The 22,990-nt window shown below is 36.7% G+C and overlaps 2 protein-coding genes across 6 annotated transcripts in view; one reads left to right on the top strand and one right to left on the bottom strand.

Moving 5' to 3' along the window:
- Positions 1–10,110, top strand: part of LOC126719323 (rust resistance kinase Lr10-like) — a 54,674-nt gene extending 44,564 nt beyond the window's left edge. Inside the window, exons 2-5 of one of the 3 annotated variants that reach the window (XM_050421894.1) lie at positions 7,264–7,853; positions 8,095–8,130; positions 8,410–8,442; positions 8,831–10,110. In XM_050421894.1, the coding sequence (XP_050277851.1) occupies positions 7,264–7,853; positions 8,095–8,130; positions 8,410–8,442; positions 8,831–9,936 (1,765 nt within the window). In that variant the 3' untranslated portion in view covers positions 9,937–10,110. Of the gene's footprint in view, positions 1–7,162; positions 7,854–8,094; positions 8,131–8,409; positions 8,443–8,830 lie in introns of all 3 variants that reach the window. The other 2 variants (XM_050421900.1, XM_050421916.1) reach the window with 2 other exon arrangements.
- A 2,272-nt stretch (positions 10,111–12,382) lies between these two features.
- LOC126719359 (serine/threonine-protein phosphatase PP2A-2 catalytic subunit) lies at positions 12,383–21,881 on the bottom strand. 3 transcript variants are annotated; one of them, XM_050421937.1, is made up of 12 exons: positions 21,723–21,877; positions 21,515–21,615; positions 19,515–19,571; positions 18,075–18,158; positions 16,419–16,490; positions 15,587–15,658; positions 15,230–15,270; positions 14,472–14,538; positions 13,417–13,608; positions 13,242–13,331; positions 13,058–13,165; positions 12,383–12,886 (listed from the first exon to the last, which is right to left on the bottom strand). In XM_050421937.1, the coding sequence occupies exons 2-12, from the start codon at positions 21,599–21,601 to the stop codon at positions 12,821–12,823; spliced, it is 936 nt and encodes a 311-aa protein (XP_050277894.1). In that variant the 5' UTR covers positions 21,602–21,615; positions 21,723–21,877; the 3' UTR covers positions 12,383–12,820. The 3 variants fall into 3 exon arrangements, with proteins under 3 accessions (XP_050277894.1, XP_050277891.1, XP_050277885.1); XM_050421934.1 differs by lacking the exon at positions 12,383–12,886 and having other exon boundaries at positions 12,959–13,165; positions 21,515–21,611; positions 21,722–21,881; XM_050421928.1 differs by lacking the exon at positions 12,383–12,886 and having other exon boundaries at positions 12,959–13,165; positions 21,723–21,878.
- Between the last annotated feature and the right edge of the window lie 1,109 nt (positions 21,882–22,990).

The following is a 22,990-nucleotide window of genomic DNA, read 5'->3' as shown; positions in this document are numbered from 1 at the left end:
TCTGATAAGGGTAGTGAAGGGAGTTGGCTGACAAAACCAAATGGCTGACGTCACCAATGAGCCACACGATACTTGCACACTCGAAATAGCACATGCGCAACACAAAAAGGAGAAGACCTTGCAGAGAGCACCGGTGTGGTGCCGGCCAAATACCCTCCAAAGGTCAAGTTAGAACTTCTCACAACTCTAGAGTACTAGAGATTGACATCTTTTATAGTAGTAGAGGTTGACATCTTTTTCTTGCTGTAGAAGTCTTTTCCTTATAGGAGTCTCTTTTGAGCGTATTTGGCTGGATCCTTTCCTTATAGAAATCCCTTTGAGTAGCCCCTAACGTGGAGGGCAAGACTTTTCCTTATATATGCAATCTTGGGCACCAAGCAAACTGCTATAGAGATCGTCAACTTATTCAGGACCGTCAGCCTATCGCGCTCCCTTCAGGTTTACAAGTGTCAGCTTATTGATGCTATCAACCATTTGGTTTTGTCAACCGACTCCCTTCTCTACCCTTATCAAATCTCTTTTTGTCGTCAGCTTACAATGGAAGCTGACGGTTTTGCCTACTTTCTATTTTTGCCCATATCAGCTGCCCCCTACTCCATATCCTCGTCGCTTTTAACTGACGGGTTATGGAGTTGAGTCTTATTTGTTAATTGTCTTTTGGAAGCCATTTATGGGCGATTCCTCTAGCAGCCATCATTAAATGCTCAGACACGTGTTGCATCCTAGTTGGCTCCGCTTCTGGATGAGAGCGTCGCTTCGTCTTCCGTGCATTTCCCCCTTATATATAACTCTCCTCCTCCCCTCATTTCTCCTATTTCATCCTTGTTAATTTCTGGAGAGAGAGCCCGTCACTCTTACCCCATTGATTTACTGACTTCGTTGCCTATGCTGTTGCTATCGCTTTCAGACTCATCTCCTGCTCAGAAGACATATTGTAAGTTCTCTTTCTACTTTGTATTTCATTCCAACCGATTAATTTCCTAGTGAGGTCATCAATTTAGGTTCTTAGACTTGATCCGTCTCTTGTAGGTAGTAAGATGTCAAGTGATGAGAAAAGTGAATAGTCGTCAGTCCGCGATGGAGCGGGCTACAACGAGGTCTTTGGTTCAGGTGATGAATCCAAGGGCTTTTTACGTTCATCAGAGAGGGAGACATCAGCCCAATCTCGTGATGTTGATAAGAGTTATACTAGGGAAAGTGAGGAGGTAGTGGATGAGGGAGAGGATGAGGTAGAAGAGGGAGAAAGAGAGAGTGGAAGTGACAGGGATGAAGATGAAGGTGACGAGGAATCCTGTGAAGGGACCTCAGGGGGTCCTGGAGATAATCGTCCCTTCATCCTCCTTGAGGACTGGGCCATCAACAAATTTCTACCCATGATGAGTAGTAGGGTTTTTAAGGAGTTGCGTTCTCGTTACCAGATCCCAGACCATATCTCAATCCGTCTCCTTAGGCAAAATGAAAGGTGCTATTCAGGGAGGACCGCGGACGTCGGCATGTATGATGCCATGTTTGCTACGGGGCTTAGACTACCATTGACGACTTTGCACCGTCAGCTGGCTGATTTTTTGGGTCTATCCGTCAGCCAAATTGCCCCGAACACCGGGAGGATCTTTATAAGTGCTGAGGTTTTATGGGGTCGTCTGAGCGGAGGGAACCGTCAACTTTCCCTAGACGAGTTCTTTTACTACTATAGACCTCAGCACATTGTGTCTTCTAAGGGGACGTATCATTTTGTTGTCCGAGAGAGGGACTTGAGATTAGTGTCTGATATGCCAGACTCTAACAGGAATTGGAAAAGTAGATATTTCTTTGTCAAGGGGACGGATTGGGTATGTCGTTAGGAAGAATGGTAGACGATGCCCCGTGGTTATTTTGACAACACTTGGGCTTTCATCAGGGATTCAGGTTAATTCTGTCAGCTCTTCTTCCTTTGTTTTGTTCTATTGTTTCTAACATCGTCTATTCCTTTGTTTTCAGCTAGCACTCATCCTCACATAACTGACGAGCAGGAGGAATTCATTCATCGTGTTCTTGATATTCCTCTTGAGCAATGAAGGTGTAGGGACTTAATAACCCTTGACACTTTTCATCTGTACTGTGGGGGCCCGGAACCGACATCTGAGGCTCGCAAATTGGACGAACTCAGCCGTCGCCGTGAGTAGATTTTTTTTTATCATCCTCGTCGGTTTTTGTTCTTACCGTCTACCTTTGTAACGTAGGTTAGTTGTCTTTTGCAGAAATGGATGCAGCAAAGTAAAGAGTGAGGGCGGCCGTTGCTCGTAAAAAAGAAGAGGAGAAAAAGACTAAGGGCACAAAGGGGACTTCCTCGTCAGTCCCCAAGGCCGTACATAAGGGTTCGGCCAAGAGGAAGACTGACGGGGATAGCGACCGTCTGCCCAAAAAAGTAGCCGTCACTCCTGGGGATGCTTACTCCAAGAAGTCACCTCCCAAGTCAAGTCCCGGTGCGAGCAAGGGTATGATGACCTCAGCTGGTCCCGTCATTAAGGGACCCCATTGCCTTTTTACTCTCAAGGACTACGCCGTTGAGGAAGTGAAGACGCTTATAAAGCCAACGGATATGGATCCTTGTGCTGAGCTGGGCATAGAGGAGCTGGGGGCGTCAGCCCTTTTCGACCTTACCCGAGTAAGCCCTCTTCCCTCGTGGATTTTATCATGTCTTTAGTTGGTTTTTTTTTTTTTTTTTTACTGACGGCTACACTTTTCTTCAGGCCTTGGTGCGCGTTAAGGCACTTCAGGACCGTTGTGTCATCAGCCGAGTCAGGAAGCATAATGTAAACTTATTGAATGAGCAGGGGCAATACAAGGATGTCATTCGTACTCTAAATAATGAGCTGAAGGAGACAAAGGGGAAGTTGGAGGAGGCAGATCGTCAGAAGGAGATATTGCAGAAAAAGCTGACAACTTTGCGCGAATAGGTGGAAAAGGCTGGGACCAACGCTATTACAGAATTCAAGGCGTCGCAATCATTTATTGACTCCTGTACTGATTACTATGGCACTGGGTTTGATGATTGCCTCAAGCAAGTCACATCAGCCTTCCCAGAGTTAGACCTATCTGAAATCACTATGGATGAGTCTGTGCCGTCAACACCTGCTGGCGACACCCTCGCTTATGATGGTGATGACCCTAGAAATGACAGCGTCATTTTGGCTCAACTTGCTGCAAATCCTCTTGTCCCTTCTTCCAACCCATCAATTGAGCTTTTAGATGTAGAAAATCCTCCTGCTTAGGATAAAGGAGACGGGAATCCTACTGACGCCTCTGCCGTTTAATCCTATTTTATTTAATTTGTGGACAATGTATTTAAGTGCCCTTGTTGTTTTTTGGGCTTTTATTTGTAAACAATTTACTTTTATCCGTAGTACTTTGCCCTCGTTGCTTTTATCTGTTAATGTGTTGTTGAATGCTCCAAATGAATCTGTCTGTCTATAATTCCTACTGTCTTTGCAAACTCGTCTATATCATGGATTGATGATTGACTTGTCCTTTTCAAGGACATGACAGGCTCGTCAGTTTTATGGGTAACCCACTTGTAATGTTGAGCTCGTCTATCTTATTGAGTTTGATAAACCCGTTGATTTTATGAGCTTTTACCTCTGAGCATTTGATTGTGTTGCTAACCTTCTGACCTTGTCCACTTTATGGACTTGATGAAGACGCCATTTTTTATAGGCCCGTCAGCTTTATAGTTTCGCTACGGTCTTGACGTACTCGTCATTTTTTATAAGCCCATCGGTTTTATAGCTTCGTCCATGTTATGGACTTAATGACCTTGTCAATTCTTATAATCTCATCCATTTGATGAGACCATCGACTTAAGTCGTCCCTTTTTTGGACTTAGGGTCGTTTGTTTCTGGTGGACTTAAGGTCGTCCATTTTATGGACTTAGAGTCGTCTACTTTTTATGGACTTATGGTCGTCCATTTTATGGACTTAGAATCGTCCACTTCTTGTGAACTTAAGGTCGTTCTCTTTATGGACTTTGAATCGTCCACTTTAAGGTCATCCACTTTATGGACTTTGAATCGTCCACTTTTTATGAACTTAAGGTCGTCCACTTTATGGACTTAGAAATTTTTCCATCTTATGGACTTCATGATCCTTTTTAGGTTGAAGCCATCTATTTTGTGGACTCGGGAGCATCTACTTAAAGTTGTCCATTTTTCATGAACTTCAAATTTGTAGATAGAAACTTTAGTCAATTTTGAATAAACTCCTCTTATTGCCATTCATACGAGGAAAAAGTAGTTCTTAAAAAGAAAAAAGGTCCTACCCTTTAGGCTTAAAAAATGGCATTGTAGCAAAAATTAAAGTAAATGATAAAACTGAGGAGTATAACTAAATTTAACTACGATGAATTGTAAATAAAGGGGGGTTGGTCTTCATGTCGTCATCTCTACTGGTAATACTTCCGCTAGTTCTCGGTGTTCCATGGATGCAGCAGCTTCTGTCCGTCTAACATCTCCAGGTGGTAAGTGCTTTTCCTCTGCCATGACGTGATTCGGTAAGGTCCTTCCCAATTGGGGTCGAGCTTCCCTTGGGTAGGGTCTCTAGCAACGCCCATGACTCTCCTGAGAACGAGATCTCCAACCCAGAAGTCTCTGTGTCGGACTCGGAATTGTAATGCTTAGCCATGTGGTCCTGATACCGTGTGAGCCTTTGTTCTGCCATCGCCCTGACTTCGTCCACTAGGTCAAGCTGTAGTCACATGGCCTCGTCGTTCTTACTCTCGTCATGGTTGTGTACCCTATAGCTTGTGAGTCCGACTTTGGTCGAGATGACAGCTTCACTCCCGTATGTTAGCCGGAATGGTGTCTCTCTTGTGGGCGTCCTTATCATTGTCTTGTATGCCCATAGTATGCTTGGCAGCTCTTCAGGCCATATACCCTTTGCCCCCTCGAGCCGAGTCTTGATAATCTTGAGTAAGGATCGGTTCGTGACTTCGACCTGTCCATTAGCCTAAGGGTGGGCGGGTGTCTCTATAGCATTTTGCTTGGTGCCCACGATTGCATATATAAGGAAAAGTCTTGCCCCCCACGTTAGGGGCTACTCAAAGGGATTCCTATAAGGAAAGGATCCCATCAAATACGCTCAAAAGAGACTCCTATAAGTAAAAGACTTCTATAGCAAGAAAAAGATGTCAACCATCTACTACTATAAAAGCCCCAATACCTTCACTAGTCAAGGTACGCATAATTTACCCCTCTCTAGCACTCTAGAGTTGTGAGAAGTTCTAACTTGACCTTCGGAGAGTATTTGGCCGGCACCACACCAGTGCTCTCTGCAAGGTCTTCTCCTTTTTGTGTTGCGCAGGTGCTATTTCGAGTGTGCAAGTATCGTGTGGCTCATTGGTGACATTTTCGGCATCATCATTTTGTATTCTATTTAAACTGTATTTTTCTCTTGAAAAGTTGGAACTTTAATACATCTCATTTCTTCTATGTCAAAGGCTTCATCGAAATCTTGGTAAGAAAGAAAAAAGAAGAGGCTAAATAGAAATCTATCAAAGAGTTTGGAGGTGGTTAGTAATATGTGAAAGGCTACGGAAAAGAATAGAAGTTTTGTAGCAGAATAGTTTAATAAACACTCCGTGGTAATGCTAGTAAGTGATATAAAAGTTTAACATGTACTAAACTTCTCTTTTCTTTATCCCTATGTCTCTCTCATTTTGTCATGTTTTCTTGCATTCTTCACCAGGTTCTACGTAGACTCAAAACCCAAAAGACCAAGACCCTTTTCCTCCTCAACCCATGTCAAACTCAACCTCTCGCTCGCCCCAAGGATAAATGTTATGTTAATGGAAAATTGTATTGATGCAACATGTTATTGATTAGTGAATGATATGATTTGATAAAATGATATTACCTAATATTATTACTTTTAACATATGTTCAACATTCTACTTAATCTTCTCATATAGTAAGTTACAACAACATCCGCATTGCACAAGGCCCTCGACTAGTTAATATTTAATTTGAGCTACTATTTGGTGACATTCCTATGGTTGACAAACAAAGAATTTGATCAACTTTTCTTACGCATGGTATGACCATAAGAAGCTATTTGATTTATCATGCTAGGATGACAAGTTGTGTTTTCATTGATGTTCCAATGAGAAAGTAATACAGATAAGGGAATAGGGATGACACTACTTGCAAAATTCATTTTCAAGTTTGTATGGAAGGGAACCCCACAACTCCTTGGAAGCTATTTGTTGACTAATGAGTCATGGCTTCTATTGGATATGAAGGTGCATACATAGCATTTATACCAAACTTGTCCATATTGTCAGCACATATTGTCAGCACTTACCTTCCAATAAGGTCTTTTAAATTTACCCGTTGAACAATTTCTTGTTTTATTTTTATTGGTTAAAGAATAAAGGATATCGTAGAATGGATACAATTGTCAATTTATATAAATAAATAAATAAAATTGTAACTTTTTTCAAGAGTAAGAATGTGGATAGTGGATAGTGGATACTTATCTTTTAAAAAGGGAATCAACATTTCTTAAAAGATGGATTGAGGGGAGAATTTAAATACCCACAAGTATCTATGGTCAAACGCACACTTAGTTTTTTATTATATTTTCTTTCTTTCTCTCTCCTGGTTAGTTCTTTGTCCCTAGACTTTCTCTCTTTCCTCTACTTATGTCTTTCTCTCTTTCCTCTACTTGGTTGCGAGTGATTTGTTTTATTATTTTTAATATGTTATAATGATAAAATAAAAAATAAGATGCAAGATGTATTATTAAATATTACTTAAAAAATAAATAAAATAACTTTTTTTGCGTTTTAAAGTGGCATATATTTTTTGACCCATTCCTAGTGCGTTTTAAAGTGTGCTAGTGCGGTTTTAATCTAAGTAAACAAACTTAACTGATGTTGAAAGTATCTCACTACCACCAACTTATTACTAATATTCATCTTTTTGACGTTTCAGTGGAAATTACTTGTTACTTTCTTGTAGCAGACTGAAGATACTTTTCAAGACTACCAAAATAAATTCGTATTATCTTCATCCACAGCTGTGGAAGTTTTCCAGTATCAATGGCGAGAAGATTGACGTTCACTGCAGTAGTACTCACGGCCCTTATTGCTGTTGTACTAGTCCAAGAAACTTGCTGTGATACTGCTGAGGTTAATGATCATCACTGTCCCCCTTCTTCCTGTGGCAATATCCACAACATAAGCTATCCGTTTCGATTGAAGAGCGATCCAGAAATATGTGGGGACTCAAGGTATGAGCTGTCGTGTGAGAACAATCGAACTACTGTGTTATACTTATTTGCTCGAAAATACCATGTACAGGAAATCAATTACAATAACTACACAATCCGGGTCGTGGACTCAGGTATATGGAAGGATAATTACTTCTCCTTCCCAAGTTATTCTTTAAATAGCTATAATTTCAGTCAAGATCGCTCTGCATATACCACGTATCTGCCGAAGAGGACAGAGGATCAGGATACCAAACTATCAAGGAGTGTGGTTTTGATGAGCTGTGAAAAACCAGTGAATTCTCTATTCTATTTGGACGCTTCTACTTGCAATATCGACAGTGGAAAGGATTTCAAGAAGAGATATAAATATGTTAAAGTTGGTAGAACGAATGCAAGAGATGTGGAGGACTCGTGCAAAGTAGAGCAGATGTTCCTGACATCTTGGCCAGGAAATGATGACCCAGTTAATACTTCCTGTACAGACGTCCACAATGAATTGTTATATGGTTTTGAGCTCTCATGGCTACAAGTTATTTGTGAACATTGTTCACAAACCTTTATTCTTAATAATTGCTACCTTGATGACGCGAACCTTGTTCACTGCGGAGGTAAATTTTCATGGCACAAAAGTATTTGTAAATTATGCGAGAAATTTAGGTCATAGTACACTTGCCATTCTCTAATTAAATACTACCTTACATTAATTTATTGTTGATTTTTAATTTCCTTTTGTACGTTTCTTTCTCTCCGACATGCTAGGTATATTTATTGTAGTTTAACATTATAATGACTTGATTTTTAATTTTGAGGTTCCAAACGTTGACGTTATTCTCTTCTTTGTCAAAACAGGAAGATTAATTTCCACGATCCGGTGGCTTTTCGAAGGTGAGGTTTCTATTTGTCTAAGCAGACAGATAATCTAGAAATGAGTTGTTGTGCCTAGTGATGACATGCATATAGAGCAATAACCATGTATTTAATTGCCTACTTGGACAACTGGTTGATCTCATACTTTTTAATAAGAATAAAAAAGGAAAAGTTGTTAATGACTTAATGCTGATTTACTATGCCCTGGACTTTTCAAGTTATTTATGTCACTTATTTCATTGTTTAATTTTTGTTAGAATAAAAAAGAATAATCGGTCTTTCTCGTATATCTTGCAGTGTATTTGCCACAATTAGGGGCTATCATCATAGGTATGAACCTGTGTCTCTTTCTTTGATCTACTTTATTTTAATTCTTTTTATCAGATCATTCATTAATGGTCCGTTTAAATTGAGAAAGAGTGAGGGGAATTAGAATAAAGTTGGCCCAAAATTAACCTATTTTCAGCCAACTCTACTCTACTCCCCTTCACTCCCCCTTCTTCCCCCCTTAATCCAAACAGGCCATAAGACTTTGAGTTTGAAATTAAAGTGACATTTACATTAAATATACAACACAAATTGTGCTTGATTATTATGATTCATGAATGCGGTTAGTGAACTAAAATTTCAACCAAAAACTAGAAGTTAATGATGAGAGCATTTAACTATGGGAACTAATTTGTTTTCTTATAATTATTTTTGTGACGTTCCGGCACAGGGCTACATTTTGCAGCAAAAATTTTGTTGGGGAGTCCATGTGTCATTGCGTTTTTTATATATAAGTGGCGTAGAAGGCATTTATCAATGTGTGACGCAGTTGAAAATTTTTTGCAAAGCCATAATAACCTCATGCCAATTAGGTACTCGTACTCACAAACTAAGAAGATGACTAAATCTTTCAAGGACAAATTGGGTGAAGGAGGTTATGGCTCTGTATATAAAGGAAAGCTTCAAAGTGGTCATCTGGTAGCTATAAAGATGTTAAGTAATAAGTCCAATGCAAACGGTCAAGAGTTTATCAATGAAGTTGCCACAATTGGAAGGATTCACCACGAGAATGTGGTGCAACTTATTGGCTACTGTGTTGAGGGACTAAAGCGTGCACTTATATATGAATTCATGCCTAATAGTTCTCTTGACAAATTCATTTTTTCTCAAGAAGGAAATATCTCCTTAAGTATTGAGAAAACATACAATATTTCTCTTGGAGTTGCTCGTGGAATTGAATATTTGCATCGAGGATGTGACATGCAAATTTTGCATCTTGATATCAAGCCCCATAACATTCTTCTTGATGAGAACTTCACCCCAAAAGTGTCAGATTTTGGACTAGCAAAACTTTATCCAACAGATGATAGCATAGTGTCTTTGACTACTGCAAGGGGAACACTAGGATATATAGCTCCAGAGTTGTTCTATAAAAACATTGGAGGGGTCTCCTATAAAGCTGATGTTTATAGTTTCGGCATGTTATTGCTAGAAACGGCAAGTAAAAGAAAGAACTTGAATGCATTTGTAGAACATTCAAGCCAAATTTACTTCCCAACTTGGGTCTATGGCCAATTTAACGAAGGAAATGGCATAGAAATGGAAGATGCCACAAAGGAGGAAAAGAAGACTATTAAGAAAATGATCATAGTCGCATTATGGTGTATACAAATGAAGCCTAGTGATCGTCCTTCAATGAACAAAGTTGTAGAAATGCTTGAAGGAGAAGTTGAATGCTTACAAATGCCTTCCAAGCCTTTCCTATTATCATCACCAAAGAGGCCAATAGGGGATGTCGAAGACAACTTAAATTCAACTAGCTCATCAATTCAATAAGGTGAATCAAGTCAATTAACTCAAAACTAGTTGATATTTCAATTTGTTGATTTACATGGGAAAGCTAACATTTCCACTAAATGAGAGCAATTAGTGATTTACAAAGATACTTCATATTTATGTGAAACAAATAATTGTTCCCTTGATTTATGATAGCTCTCTTTTAAGTCTTAACATACGTTGCTGCTGTTGTTGTTATTGTTGTTGTTTTTTTTTTTTTTTTAACTTATAAATTATGTCTGCTCTTACTTAAAATTAACAAATTAAGGTTCAACTTGATAAAGTATGGAGCTGTACTACAATCTTCACTGGCCATGGGCATATTAAATTGCACCAACCTTCGACACTCAGAGATAATTGTTACTATTCACTAGGCCCAAGCCTACCTTCAAGGCCAATATAATCGAACTATCATTGTGCACTGTTATATATATGTCTCTCTTGCCTCACTATATATACTCCTCTAAAAAGTATCATTCAATTCAATATATAAAAAATTACATTCTCAATCAATATATATATATATATATATATATATATATATATATATATATAAGTAGAGATATTATGTAGAAGTGCATGAGGTTCTGCCAAGTGACATATTCTATGCAAAGATAATTGGAATATTTTCAAGTGCCGCATTAGAAATAAAAATAAATTAAATATTGATTTTTTGTTTCATTTGGTTAAATGTTTCAAGACTTTTCATCACTCATACATACACACAAAACTCTTTACATTTTAATTCACAATTTTCACTTCTTGCACTTCTACCTCTTTATATATATACCTATACATAGCCCTTTATGTCATCCCATATCAAACACACATAGACCAAAAACGATATCATATACCTTCAATTTTTCGACGACACCTACCTAGTTCTAACATTGTTGTTTCATCTAATCTTAACCCATAAGAGTTGGCTAAAACCAAGGAAGGGAAGCTTGCATTTTATATTGAGTGGCAACAACAATTAGGATTTTTATGTTAAGGTCGAACGTTGTGGATTCGTGAATTTTGTAAATAATGTGATTAATTGTGGCTGTTTGGAATGTATATTTTGTTTTAAAATTAAGGAAAATGAAAAAGACACATTCTATATCAAATTTTATTCTATAATAATATTCCTCCAAAGTTGATTTTTTTTTTTTAAATATTTCTCATTCCTTCAATTGAATAATTATAATGGATATGTGTAAAATAGCATTGGATATATAAACAGAATAAACCAAAATAAATAAACTTAAGGCCACACTCTTTTGTGTCACTACCTTACCACAACTCTGATGTGGTAGGTTGTGATAAGTGGAGAAAAAATGATAGGTTCATGTGAAAGTAACGAGTAACCAGTTACAATCTGTCATATAAGATAATTGTAAAAAAGGATATCGTCTTAAAATTACTCTTGTAAATAAAAATGAGCTAAACCAGGAGGAGATAATATATCACTTACCCAAAATTTTAGTTAAAAAAAAAGTATTTTTCAATAGTTGGTGCTTAAATTCCATGCTCTATATTTTCATGACTTGAATTTATAGAAAAGCTTAGACATAAAAAACTATAAGGAGCATTAAAATTCACAATTGCTGTCAGATCTTCACCAGTGACATTTCTTGGTAACACCAAAATGAATACCATTAAATTGAATTTTTAGTCAGTTGTTTACGACACTCCAATATGTGCCAAGTAGCATTGTCATCTATCAAGAACTAAGTAGTTCAATTGACACCTCATAATGTTTTCAACGAAAATGTTTAAAGTTCAAATCTCCACTAACTCTACAAGTATGAGTGATTGTAGAGTGCAGGGGCAAGGGTCAGAATTCAGATCTCCAAGAGAGAGTTTCACACATATACACTTAGATTAGGCTATAGTAGAATTTCTATCTTGTATAACTGCTATCAACCAGAAAAATAAATAAAAATAAACAAAGGCGTTGTCACTCGAATCAATGCATCAAGACAACTCAATAAAAAAGTAGATTGGTGATGATAGATCTATTACTATGTGTGCGTACATATATAATTTAATGGTAAGAATGGATACATAATAAATATGATATGCTCATATGCATATCCCTTCCCATAATTGCAGTACTTTCAGATTTTCTTCGGGGGTGTTGTTATATTAAGGCTGTGGAATAATGAGCTTATATTTTGCTTATATAGATCCCTTAAATTTCACAACATTTACCATGCGTCTATAGTCCGGCATTTTCAAAGTGCTTTGTTTGCTTCCAGCAGCTAACGAGCTAGAAATGGGAGAAGATTTTAGGGCTATTAAATTTCTGCATGTGGATACATTTTATATAGGTATCCATGATAGGTAAAATCTCAAATTGCATCTGGTAAATATAGGAGTAAAAAATGACAAAAACTAGAATAACAGAAAGCACCTATTTTTAGAAAGTTCAATTGAAAGTGCCAAATATTAAAAAATAAAATAAAAAATAAAAGCACCTACAAAAATAATAATAATAAAAATAAAATCTAATTCAGACTAACATCAAAAAATTATAAAAGCACCCATTATAAGAAAAGTTTACTCATCATTCCTCTACAGACCCCCAACCAAAAGCCACCATCCTACAGAAAAGAGGACAAAAAAAAAAGGGAAATCAGTGCTAAGAAATAAAAGATGCCACATCGTTTGCAGGAAATGGTACATAGGCTGCTACATCATTGCCAGATCTGCTGCTTCCTCTCTGAGAACTGAAAGCATAAGTAATTGAAGTTCCCCCTGCCCAGTTTACATGCTTTTCACCACCCAACCACCACTATAGCAAAGTCATAAACTTTAAAATTTGAATAGAAGCCCTCAACACGTAAACCAGCTAGTAAGCACTAGCGGCTGCAAATTCAGCAACTAATTGACAGATGCATCATAGGAAGTAATCGGGTGTTCTCCGGGTTACATCTGGCTCTCCCCTCCTTGGAGCAGGCTCAAACTGCACCCAACATAAAAGTTCTCTCAAGGTCTGTTATGTGTATATGTGCAACTGAATTTTAACATATGTATACTGTCACTTATGATATCATATTGCTATAATGGTGGTCCAAGGGCAGCAGAGTGTTCGTGTGTGGGTGTGGGTGTGTATGAATAAAGAGGGAGCAGCAACCTGAATGAATGTGTGGGCCTTGCAGTCATCAACTTCCAGGATGGATGCCATGTTCCCACAGCGATAACAATAATTCGGTGCACTGAAAATCGTCACCACTTTTTGTTCCTGTCACAGGGAATGAACGTTAGCTACACAAACTGACCATCCCTAACAAAGCCTCAAAATAAGGCTAAGTACTTACGTGACCCCAGTTATATCCTTCCATAACCAGCTGATGAGCTCTAGCAATCAGCTTTAAGTTATTAGTATGGTTAAACTGCTCAGATATGTCCTGTAAAAAGTACAAGCAAACAGATCAACAAAGCTTGGCATTAAATGGAAAAGATGGATTTAATGAAAAACAAAAAATAAATCACCTGGCCAAAGGTGTATCCAGCACCCCTGGGTGAGATACCCCAACCACAGCGATCATCTGGGTCAGACCATAAAAGATCACACATGGGCCCCTCATGAGGAACTTCTTGAACACGGTCAAAGTTACGAATGTTATCAAGGGTTTCAATGGAAGGGGACAATCCACCATGCAGACAAAATATTTCAGATTCAACCTTTAAAAGAGGGGGAAGAAAAGGTTAACATATGACCAAAGTAACATCATAACAAAGCAGTACCTACAAACAGTATCAATTATAATTTACTGCAATGTATATAATTAGTATTGATTTCTGAACAAAGATAATCAAAAACTGAAAGACAGATGTAAACTACAGGTCAATCAGATGCAGAAGCACAACATTACTATATAGTTCAGTATTATAAGAAGTAATAGGCTCAAACAAAAAATTTGTAGCCAAATTCTTAAGCACAAAACGAATCCACCAGAATTTCTGCAATCTATGCTCTTCAGAAGCAAGTTGATCATGTGATCCAATGCTCTTTTGCATGGCTACTTCAAAAGCAACAGTTTGTAATGATGCTTTAACACAGCATTACTAAAAGGGGAAGTGCACAAATAGCAACGCAATTAGACATGCAGGTGATCAACCAGTGTTATCATTTTGGTGACAATGCGATCGCAAGAAACCAGCTATCAATTTTTCAAAAAATTTCTAAGGTAATATTTTGCATGAATCCTTCCCAAAAGCAGTTATTCATCATCTGGATCAACACCCCATCATGGGTTTTTTTTTATTGGTAAGTTATGCACCCAATGTGTCTTGAACCCACAACCTCACCCCCACCTAGTACTTGCAAGGGGAGGAGGTGCCAGTTGAGCTAAAGCTCATTGGCCACATCATATCTATTTAAGATCAGCTACATATAATTGATCTAGGTTGTTCTCCCTTATGTACAAGATGATAGCTGGTAGTGGCAGTGTACACAACAAATTAGGACGAAAAAAGATGCAGGACATCATTACCCTACAACAAGCATTTAAAGCATCATAGAAATGGCAATAAATAACACTAACCAATGCTGTCAGTGGAAAATAGTCAAACAAATCTGTAAAGATCTTCCACACATTGGCATTACCATACCTGAAAATAAACCAAAACCAAATTACCTTTACAGAATACCAGAAATGACATTAATGAACCAAAAATAAGAAGAGGGGGTGGGAGTATTATGTACATGTAAGAGACTAGCAGCCCATCTTAAAGGTCACATTTTCTTTTTTGGGATAAGTAACATTACATCTAATATAGTTTCCAAAACAAAATACTCTCCACAAACTAGTAGTAGTCAACAATACATGATGCATTTGTCAGTCATTTTCCACAGTTTCAAACATGTTGGCCCACATGTCAGTCATTTGACATGACTCAGATGCACCTGCAATGCATCGCATACACCTGAGAAGTACTAGAAATCCCACATTACATTGTTTAATGTGGCATCGATGGGTATGTAAGCATACAGTGCCATTTTTCTTGTATTAAATTTCAATTTGGCAGTGTCCCTGTAACATGGGTCATTTATAGCCCAAAAAAACCCTTCCAACTGGGCATTGTGGTAGCATCAATAAAGATATGCTTATCTAATTACAAATTAAATTAGAGCAAAATCACTAACACCAAAAGAAAAGAAAATCAATAAAAATAAAGAGGTTCTAAGGGAAGAGAATTTAGAGCTAGAGTTTTAAATTGAAGTCACATGCAAAGATATAATCAATTACAATAGTAGTTTAAAACTGAATTCCCAGCGAAACAAGGATGCTAAGAAACTCACTTCCGAAGGCACTCATCATAGAACCCATAAACTTGAGTAATCTGCAATGGGAAACATAAGACCATAATAAGCATAACATATCCATGCAAACGAATAATATACGGAATCCATGAACGAGAAGAATCATGGAAGAGCAAAAATTGAACAACACCTTACAACCTATATCGCAAAACAGATGGAACATTGGAACCCAAAAATGAACCTCTTAATTATAGTAAAACAATAGCTCTATGACCAGCTCCTACTACTACAATGATATTTACAATTATATTATTATCAGAATAGAAAAGGAAAACATTACAGCATTGTTAAATAAGAATAAACAGTAAATCATGAGACCATAAATCAAAATTATACCTGACGGCTTTCATGATTTCCTCTCAGTATAGTAATCCGTTGAGAATAACGCACTTTCAAGGCCACCAGGAGCTGAACAAAGGAGTAAATCCATACAAAAGTAGTTAAAACAAACAAATGTCTTGAAGCAAGTTGAATAAACACTTTAAAAACATAAATCAAGTGCACGAAGGAACATCAATTGTAATAGTGTCATCAGTTGGAACCCACAACTAATCATCTTTCGATATGTTCTGTAGTACCAACAGGCACAAAAATATATAACTAATCTAGATTTTAATGTAGTTATCAAATGTGACCCCCATGTATTGCATTGAACTCGATGGTACATTCAACAAAAGCTCACAATACAAGTTATCATTAGTTGAAAACCCCCCAACTATGCAACCCAACAAACGACAGACAAAACAAGAAATAATTATCATTTCAATGACATGCAACCACAAATTCTCAGTAAAGGAGCAAATGACTCAAAATGGACCAATCTTGAGGTCTTCCTAGGAAGATCAAGTCTTGTACATGAATAAAATTACAACCATTAAGTGAACCAAATATCTAGTCCTCAACTTACATTCAACTCAAAGTTGAAGATTTTGAATGTTTCACATAGAATGGATTTACAGTGCCCACTTGTTTGGATGAAAGACAAAACAATAAATAAATAAAAACCTGGGTTTTACTGAAACATTCTCATCCAAAGAATCCGGGATGACTTATTTCTTGGTAAAAGATTAAAAATTATATTTCCTCAAAAAAGAAAAAAATTAAGTAGACAAACCTTCAAAACAGAACTTACAAAGTTAAAATATAAAAGCTATTAACTCATACTTACAGTTACAGTTTCAACTGAATAGTAGCCACGGTCAACATAATCTCCCATGAACAAGTAATTTGTATCTGGACACTATCAACAAAAATATGCAACCAGAAATTAATATTGAAGTTGTGATTGTTAAGTGATCAACACATCCAAGCAAAGAAAAGGCAGGAACTAAAGTCATTACAAGAAGCAAAATCAGTTCATGTATCCCAGTGGGGATAATTTAATTGAATCAAACGCAAAATTTAACGAAAACAGATTCAGATGAATTTGTCCCCTTTTACAGTCCCAATTAGAGACAAAAGTGGCTAGCAAAATTTCCGTGTGAGAATAAAATAATCAGTGCCTTATTTGTGTAAAGTTAACCACTCATACAACATATGCACTCACCAACTACAAACTTCTTATTAATACAATCTCATCCCACTTGTTTGCGACATCAGTACTTGCATAGCTAGAAACTTAATTGACAAAGGAGACATTGACATAGGCTAATGTTTTCTATGCTCAAGCTTTACTAAGTTTCTTTTAATGATGTTAACCTTCTCATTTTCTTTTACATGCTTTTTTGATAAGTAGTAAAAATCCATTAAAAGAAAGAGCGCAAAAGGAGTGCAACCCTAATACACAGGAAGTATATAAAGGAAAATCCAAAACAAAAATAAAAAGAAAAATTAACTTTAAATACAATAAGGATTAACAAAAACCGTATCAAGGAACTGTAGAAAGTCCACATTAGAAAAATAAAAAATAAAAAATAAAAAGTCTAAGTCTAAGTCTATTCATATAGTCTTCAAAAAATCAGAACTACACTTTCAACTTGTGCAACTCTTTCCCCTCAAATAATCAAGCATTTCATTGTCTCCAGAGGTACCACAATAAACATAAAGGAACAACTTTCCAAATCTCCTCATTGCTTTTACTTGAAAAAGAAATCTCCCCATTTCTTCTTTTGCCAAACCGTCTCTTCAAACAAGATAACAATTCCAACACAAAATAAGGCATCACCCAAGAAATCAAACAAGTAGAAAACCAAAGACCACATTTCTCAAGCCGCACAATGCAGGAAAGTATGAGCTACATTTTCTCCATGGCTCTAGCACATAAGGAACTGATCCATAATGATTAACCCTCGCTTCCTTACATTATCTGTAGTCAAGGTCATCCCCAATGGTACACACCACAAGAAAAAGGCACCCTTGATAGTACACAAAACATTCCAAATGCTCTGCCCAGGAAAAAAAAATCCCTCAATGCATTGTAATAGCCCCACTTGGAAGCCTTAAGTTTCTGAAAGATCCATCCAATTTATCTACCTCCCCATGCCTGTCTTCGTAATGTAAATGTCATCCAATAATTGAGCCATAGATTCTGATTTCTTTTACATGCTATGATGTTGCATTTAAATTTTATCAATAAAATTATGATCAGCATCATAAGCCACGCTCTACATTTCTTGGTTTGCTTCTCCAAAATGCATGAAACCTCATTCACACTTCAATGGAAAAAAATTATAATACATAATTACAGCAATATATTAGAGAATTTCAATTCGGAAAGGAAGTTCAATCACAACTCCCATTAGTTCATAAATCTCAAGCTGTAACTAATCAGCCTTCAACAAACATAACATGAGAAAAATGTTGGAAGCCCTGTTCAGACTACTACCTTCCCTCCAATGCGAAAAAGCTCTGCAAGATCATGGAACTGCCCGTGAATATCGCCACATATTGTAACAGGACTTTTAACAGGCTGCAATGCAAAAGTACAAAAAAGATTAGTCAAAACTTGCCACTCTACTAAATCAATGTAAGCTTGTTTTTAAAATAGGTGAGATTTGGGTCCCAAGGGGGGAGAGAAGGGGAAATTCAAACAAGTAACCCCCACTTTATGAGAAATGGTCCCTACCAGATTGTGCTACCCTTGGGTTTTAAAATCAACATAAGCTAAAAGAGGCAAAGCATGAATGCAAAACAGGAGCAAAAACCCACTGAAAAGATAATGTAAAACTTGAATCATGCAACGTAAGATACAAGTTGATTCTTTTTTTGATAGGAGATATACAAGTTGATTCTACATCCAAAATATACCTCAGCAATGATAATGGCCCGTCCCAATTGGTTTAACCACCATAGTTTGCAACATAAGATAAAACACTGACCCAGTATAATATAGAAATTATATGTATGTCATAAGAAACAATTGAAATATTTTTTTCTTGCTGATGCCATTTAGGATTTCTCTTTTGGGAAAACACCTCTTTCTTCCATATTTTGGACCTTAGCTCAAATTGTTGGTTAATCACCAGATGGCTTAGAAACCACCAGCTGAGTATGTTAAATAGATTTCATACAAGGAGGAAAAATACAGTAGGTAGGAATAGCAACAAACCTTACCTACAACCTAACTCATAAAACAGGTTTTACCTTTTTTCAGATGTTTAACTCACAAAACGTTCTGCAGAAGAAAATGTTGCTACTAATGCAATTTATCAATCAAAAGATTTTAATCATGCTGTGAAGAAGAACCTCAGAGTATAAGTTTCATTTATACTAAAGCTACAAATAGATTCTCCTATATAGAAAGGGAAAAAAATAACCCATAAAAAAATTCAGATATTAATCTCAGCCACCCAAGTTAAAACACCAAGAAATTATCGATATAGCAAAAACAGATTGCCCCAGGAAAGAAAAGGGGAAACACTGAGAGAATGGTATCCCTAACTCCAAGCATCATGACTAGAAAAAGGTAACTCCTAACTTATTAATTAGCCACAATGCAGTCAAAGAAACTAATGGAAGCTGTTCAAATGATTTTATCAATCCTCACCAGCCTAAGTGCATCTCTGAATCTTAAATACCTCAACCTCAAAGATTCTTGTTACTTTAGGTGGGGCGTACAGTCCAAACAAGTTTAAACATATGTTACGCCAGTCGCAAGATCAAGCCAATACATGAAAATCCTCATCAGCAGTGAACACATAAAAACACATGTATTAGTGTGTGAGTATGCATGTGTGTGTGTGTGTGTGTGTGTGAGAGAGAGAGAGAGAGAGAGAGGGAGAGATAAATATGACATTAGCACAAAAGAATAGATAAAAAGACACACCTGGACATTGCTTTCTTCCATTAATATCTCCTTAGCCTTATCACACAGCACCCTTACCTACACCAATATAACATCCATTATTGATTAATTGATTTTGATCATCAAAGGAAAGAAACACATTCACTCAAAGAAAATTCCAGACATCACAATTGTAAGGCAGTCGCAAACCCAGAAAACAAAAGGAGAATAAATTAGCAAAGTTATATAGACAAATATTGCAAACATCAGACTGAAGCACTGGAATTGAAGATGCAAGCTTAAAATTTTGTAAAATAATAACATTAATAAGAGAAACAAAAACCCAACTTTTTTTTGCTTGGTAAGTTACACACACGCAGTGGGTCTTGACTTACCGATCTCATCCCCCACCTAACACTTACAAGGTGAGGAGGTGCCAGTTGACCTAGAGCTCATTGGCTGAAACAAACACCCATCTAACTAAAGCTGAAACACTAATTGCAACCTAAAATGGCTTCTTCCTTCAAATGTGACTTTTTCTTTATAATTCAATGGTTGGGGAAGGGGGGATTTTAACCCTAGACATGTTTGTTGGAAACATCAAGAGGTGTTAGTTGAGCTACAAGGCTCATGACTTATAATAAATTAAGAGTCACATTAATTATTGATTAATTTCAGCCTTTTTTTTGTTTTTCTAAGTCGAAAATTAAAATAGGGGAGGCGGGATTCGAACCCTGTACTTGAACCTTGGACGTCTTTATTAGAAACAACAAGAGGTGTCAGCTGAGCTACAAGCCTCTAGGCAAAATATCACAGAACTTGCAGCTAACCATAATGTTTCCTCACCCAAAATATCACAGAACTTAACTTCAAGCAATGCTTAAAATGTGACCAAGACCATTTAATTTAGAGAACAGTCCAGAAACTAAAGAGAACTGTCTGTACTTTCTTCAATCTCTACATCTTTTCTGATGTTATTAAAAATGTTAGATCTTGTGGAGTTAGGATATGCACAGAAAGTGATATTTACATAAGCAAAAACTGAACAAGATAGATAGCATTGATAGCGATCAGATAAAAGTTATGACAGTGGACTACCATGAACTGAAGCCTACATTCTGAATGTTCTTTACCCAAAAAAGCATTTTTTTCAAGTAACTTCCAAGGTATTCAAATGCCAAAGAAAATCAACTTGGTAAATGCAGTGCTTTAACCTCCGACTCTTTTTCTATGTACACAATATAACCCACATCAAATGGAACTAAATTTCTTATCAAAAGGATAATATAGATTATAGACCCAACTTTAGACAACATAAGCCTAGACTTCATTATCATAATGATAGTCAATGGTGCACACAGATCTCTTCAAAAAGCTAATTTGCAATAAATCAATACAGAAACGAGGGACGTAAACCACCAATTGAAGTGAAGTCAGAAAGAAGCTTGTCCTCCCACTTCTCTCCTCTAGAATAAATAGTAAATACCACCCCCACCATTCATTAAAGGATGAAATTGAACTATCTCTTAGTATTATTAGCTTCCAAATCCCTTGCACTCCTCTCTCACCCACATTGAGCCAAGTAAAGACCAACATTGCGATAAGCCAAATATATGCAGTATATTAAAAGAAACTACTTTTCATATCCTTTCTCATCCTCAATTTTCATACCAAATAAGAAAACCAACCCCATCAAGTTCAATTCAAATGCGGTGCCCAACCATAACTCCAACGGATCTGATTCAATTACCCATAAAACCACAAGATTTCCCAAAATCCAACCACGAAATCGACCCCCAACAATTTTTTAAAAACCCTAATTCAGCTAATCTCACAGATCACGAACCACACCAGCGATATCACCCACGCAATCCTACAAATTTTCAAAACTCCTCGATCTAACTCGAAGCAAACCCTAACGAATCAAACCCGATCCGCCATTTCTCGAGCAACGAAACACGAACCAATCGAACCAAAAAAAAAAAACCAAAAAAAATTCAAAAATCAGGATAATGAATAATAAGATGAAGAAGAAGAAGAACCTCTTGTTCGGACAAGGGCTTGCACTGCATGAGCTGCGAAATCTGCTCGTCGAGGCCTCCATGCGTGTTCGAAGGGACCGATTCCATAGCTTTCGTTCTTCAAAAAAAAAACAAAAACGCACCGTTTCACAGATCAAAAATCCCTCCGAATCAAAACCCTAGAAATTCCCCCACCCCCCCAAAAAAAACAAACAAACCCTAGATTACCCGAGGCCTTCACCTCCTCCTCCTTCTTCCTTCTTCTTCTTCAAGAAATTTCTGGAGAGAGAAAACGACGCCCTAGAGAGAGAGAGAGAGAGGCACTGCTTTTTTTTTTGTGTCTTTCGGAGCGCTTCGTTTGGCTCTCTTTCTTTTTGGAAATTTTTGGTTTTTGGAGTTTGGGGGATTTTAAATTTTTTTTTTTAATCGTTGAAATATCGAACTCGCGGAATTGGCGCGTGGATATTTGGGCGAATAAGGAGAGAGGTCGGTGCTTTTGTGGCGGGTTTTGATTGGGTAGGAGGTTTGGGCGGTCAGTAATGGCGCGTGGGTAGGGAAAAGAAAAAGGTTGTCTGTTTGTCTTGGGTTTTTAAGATTTTGTGGATGTGAATGAATGGTTGATGATCTTTTGGGACTGTCATGCTCGTGCAACTGATCAACTGACTTTGTCCAAATACTAAAGACGGTAAGACCATTTTTGTTTTTTTCTATAATGATAGATCTTGGATTGAATTTTATTTATATACTAGTTTTTTAGACTAAGATTTTCTAAAGTGAATATGATAACAAATATGAAGATGCTAATGGAATGGATTTTTTTTTTTTTTTTTCATGCACTATAAAAGAATTTGGGGAAAAAAATCCTTTTTTTTTTTTGTTTTTGTTAATGGTTTCATATTAAATACTACACAAATTTAATGATATATCCAGTATCATTTTATTTAAAATTTTAAATGACATTATTTTTTATATATTGTTAACAAATTTTTGTATAGAAAAAGATATCTCTCACTTCTTTGAGTATAGGGAAAGGCAATTTTATATCATTAGATTTATTAAATAAAATCTTAACTATTTCGCTAATTGAATTCAAAAATTTAACTAAAACCCACCAATTCTAATTTATATATTTTGTAGAAGAAACCCACCATTTTACTTTAGGCAAATAAAAAATTATATATATTAAAATTTTATACTCCATGTACGCAACTACACTGACATGGACCCAATGGGTTTTTAATAAACTTGAAAAATGGGTTATTTTTAGAAAAACAAAAATGGGTTTGCTTAAAATTGTTCAGTGTTGTCAGTTTAAAAAAACAAAAACAAAAAAGATAATTGGAAATATTTGATGTGTTTTCTTTTTATTGTTTTCAATAGGCAGTACCTTAAGAGCTCAAATCTAAAGCTCAAATGAGAAAGTCTCATCAATGGTGGATCTTTTAGACATGTGAGAGAGTAGAATATTAGGAAACACTCAAACATGTAATGAATTAT

Source organism: Quercus robur, chromosome 1 (genome assembly GCF_932294415.1).
Source record: "Quercus robur chromosome 1, dhQueRobu3.1, whole genome shotgun sequence".
NCBI classification, from domain to species: domain Eukaryota; kingdom Viridiplantae; phylum Streptophyta; class Magnoliopsida; order Fagales; family Fagaceae; genus Quercus; species Quercus robur.
This window is presented reverse-complemented; position numbering and strand designations above follow the sequence as displayed.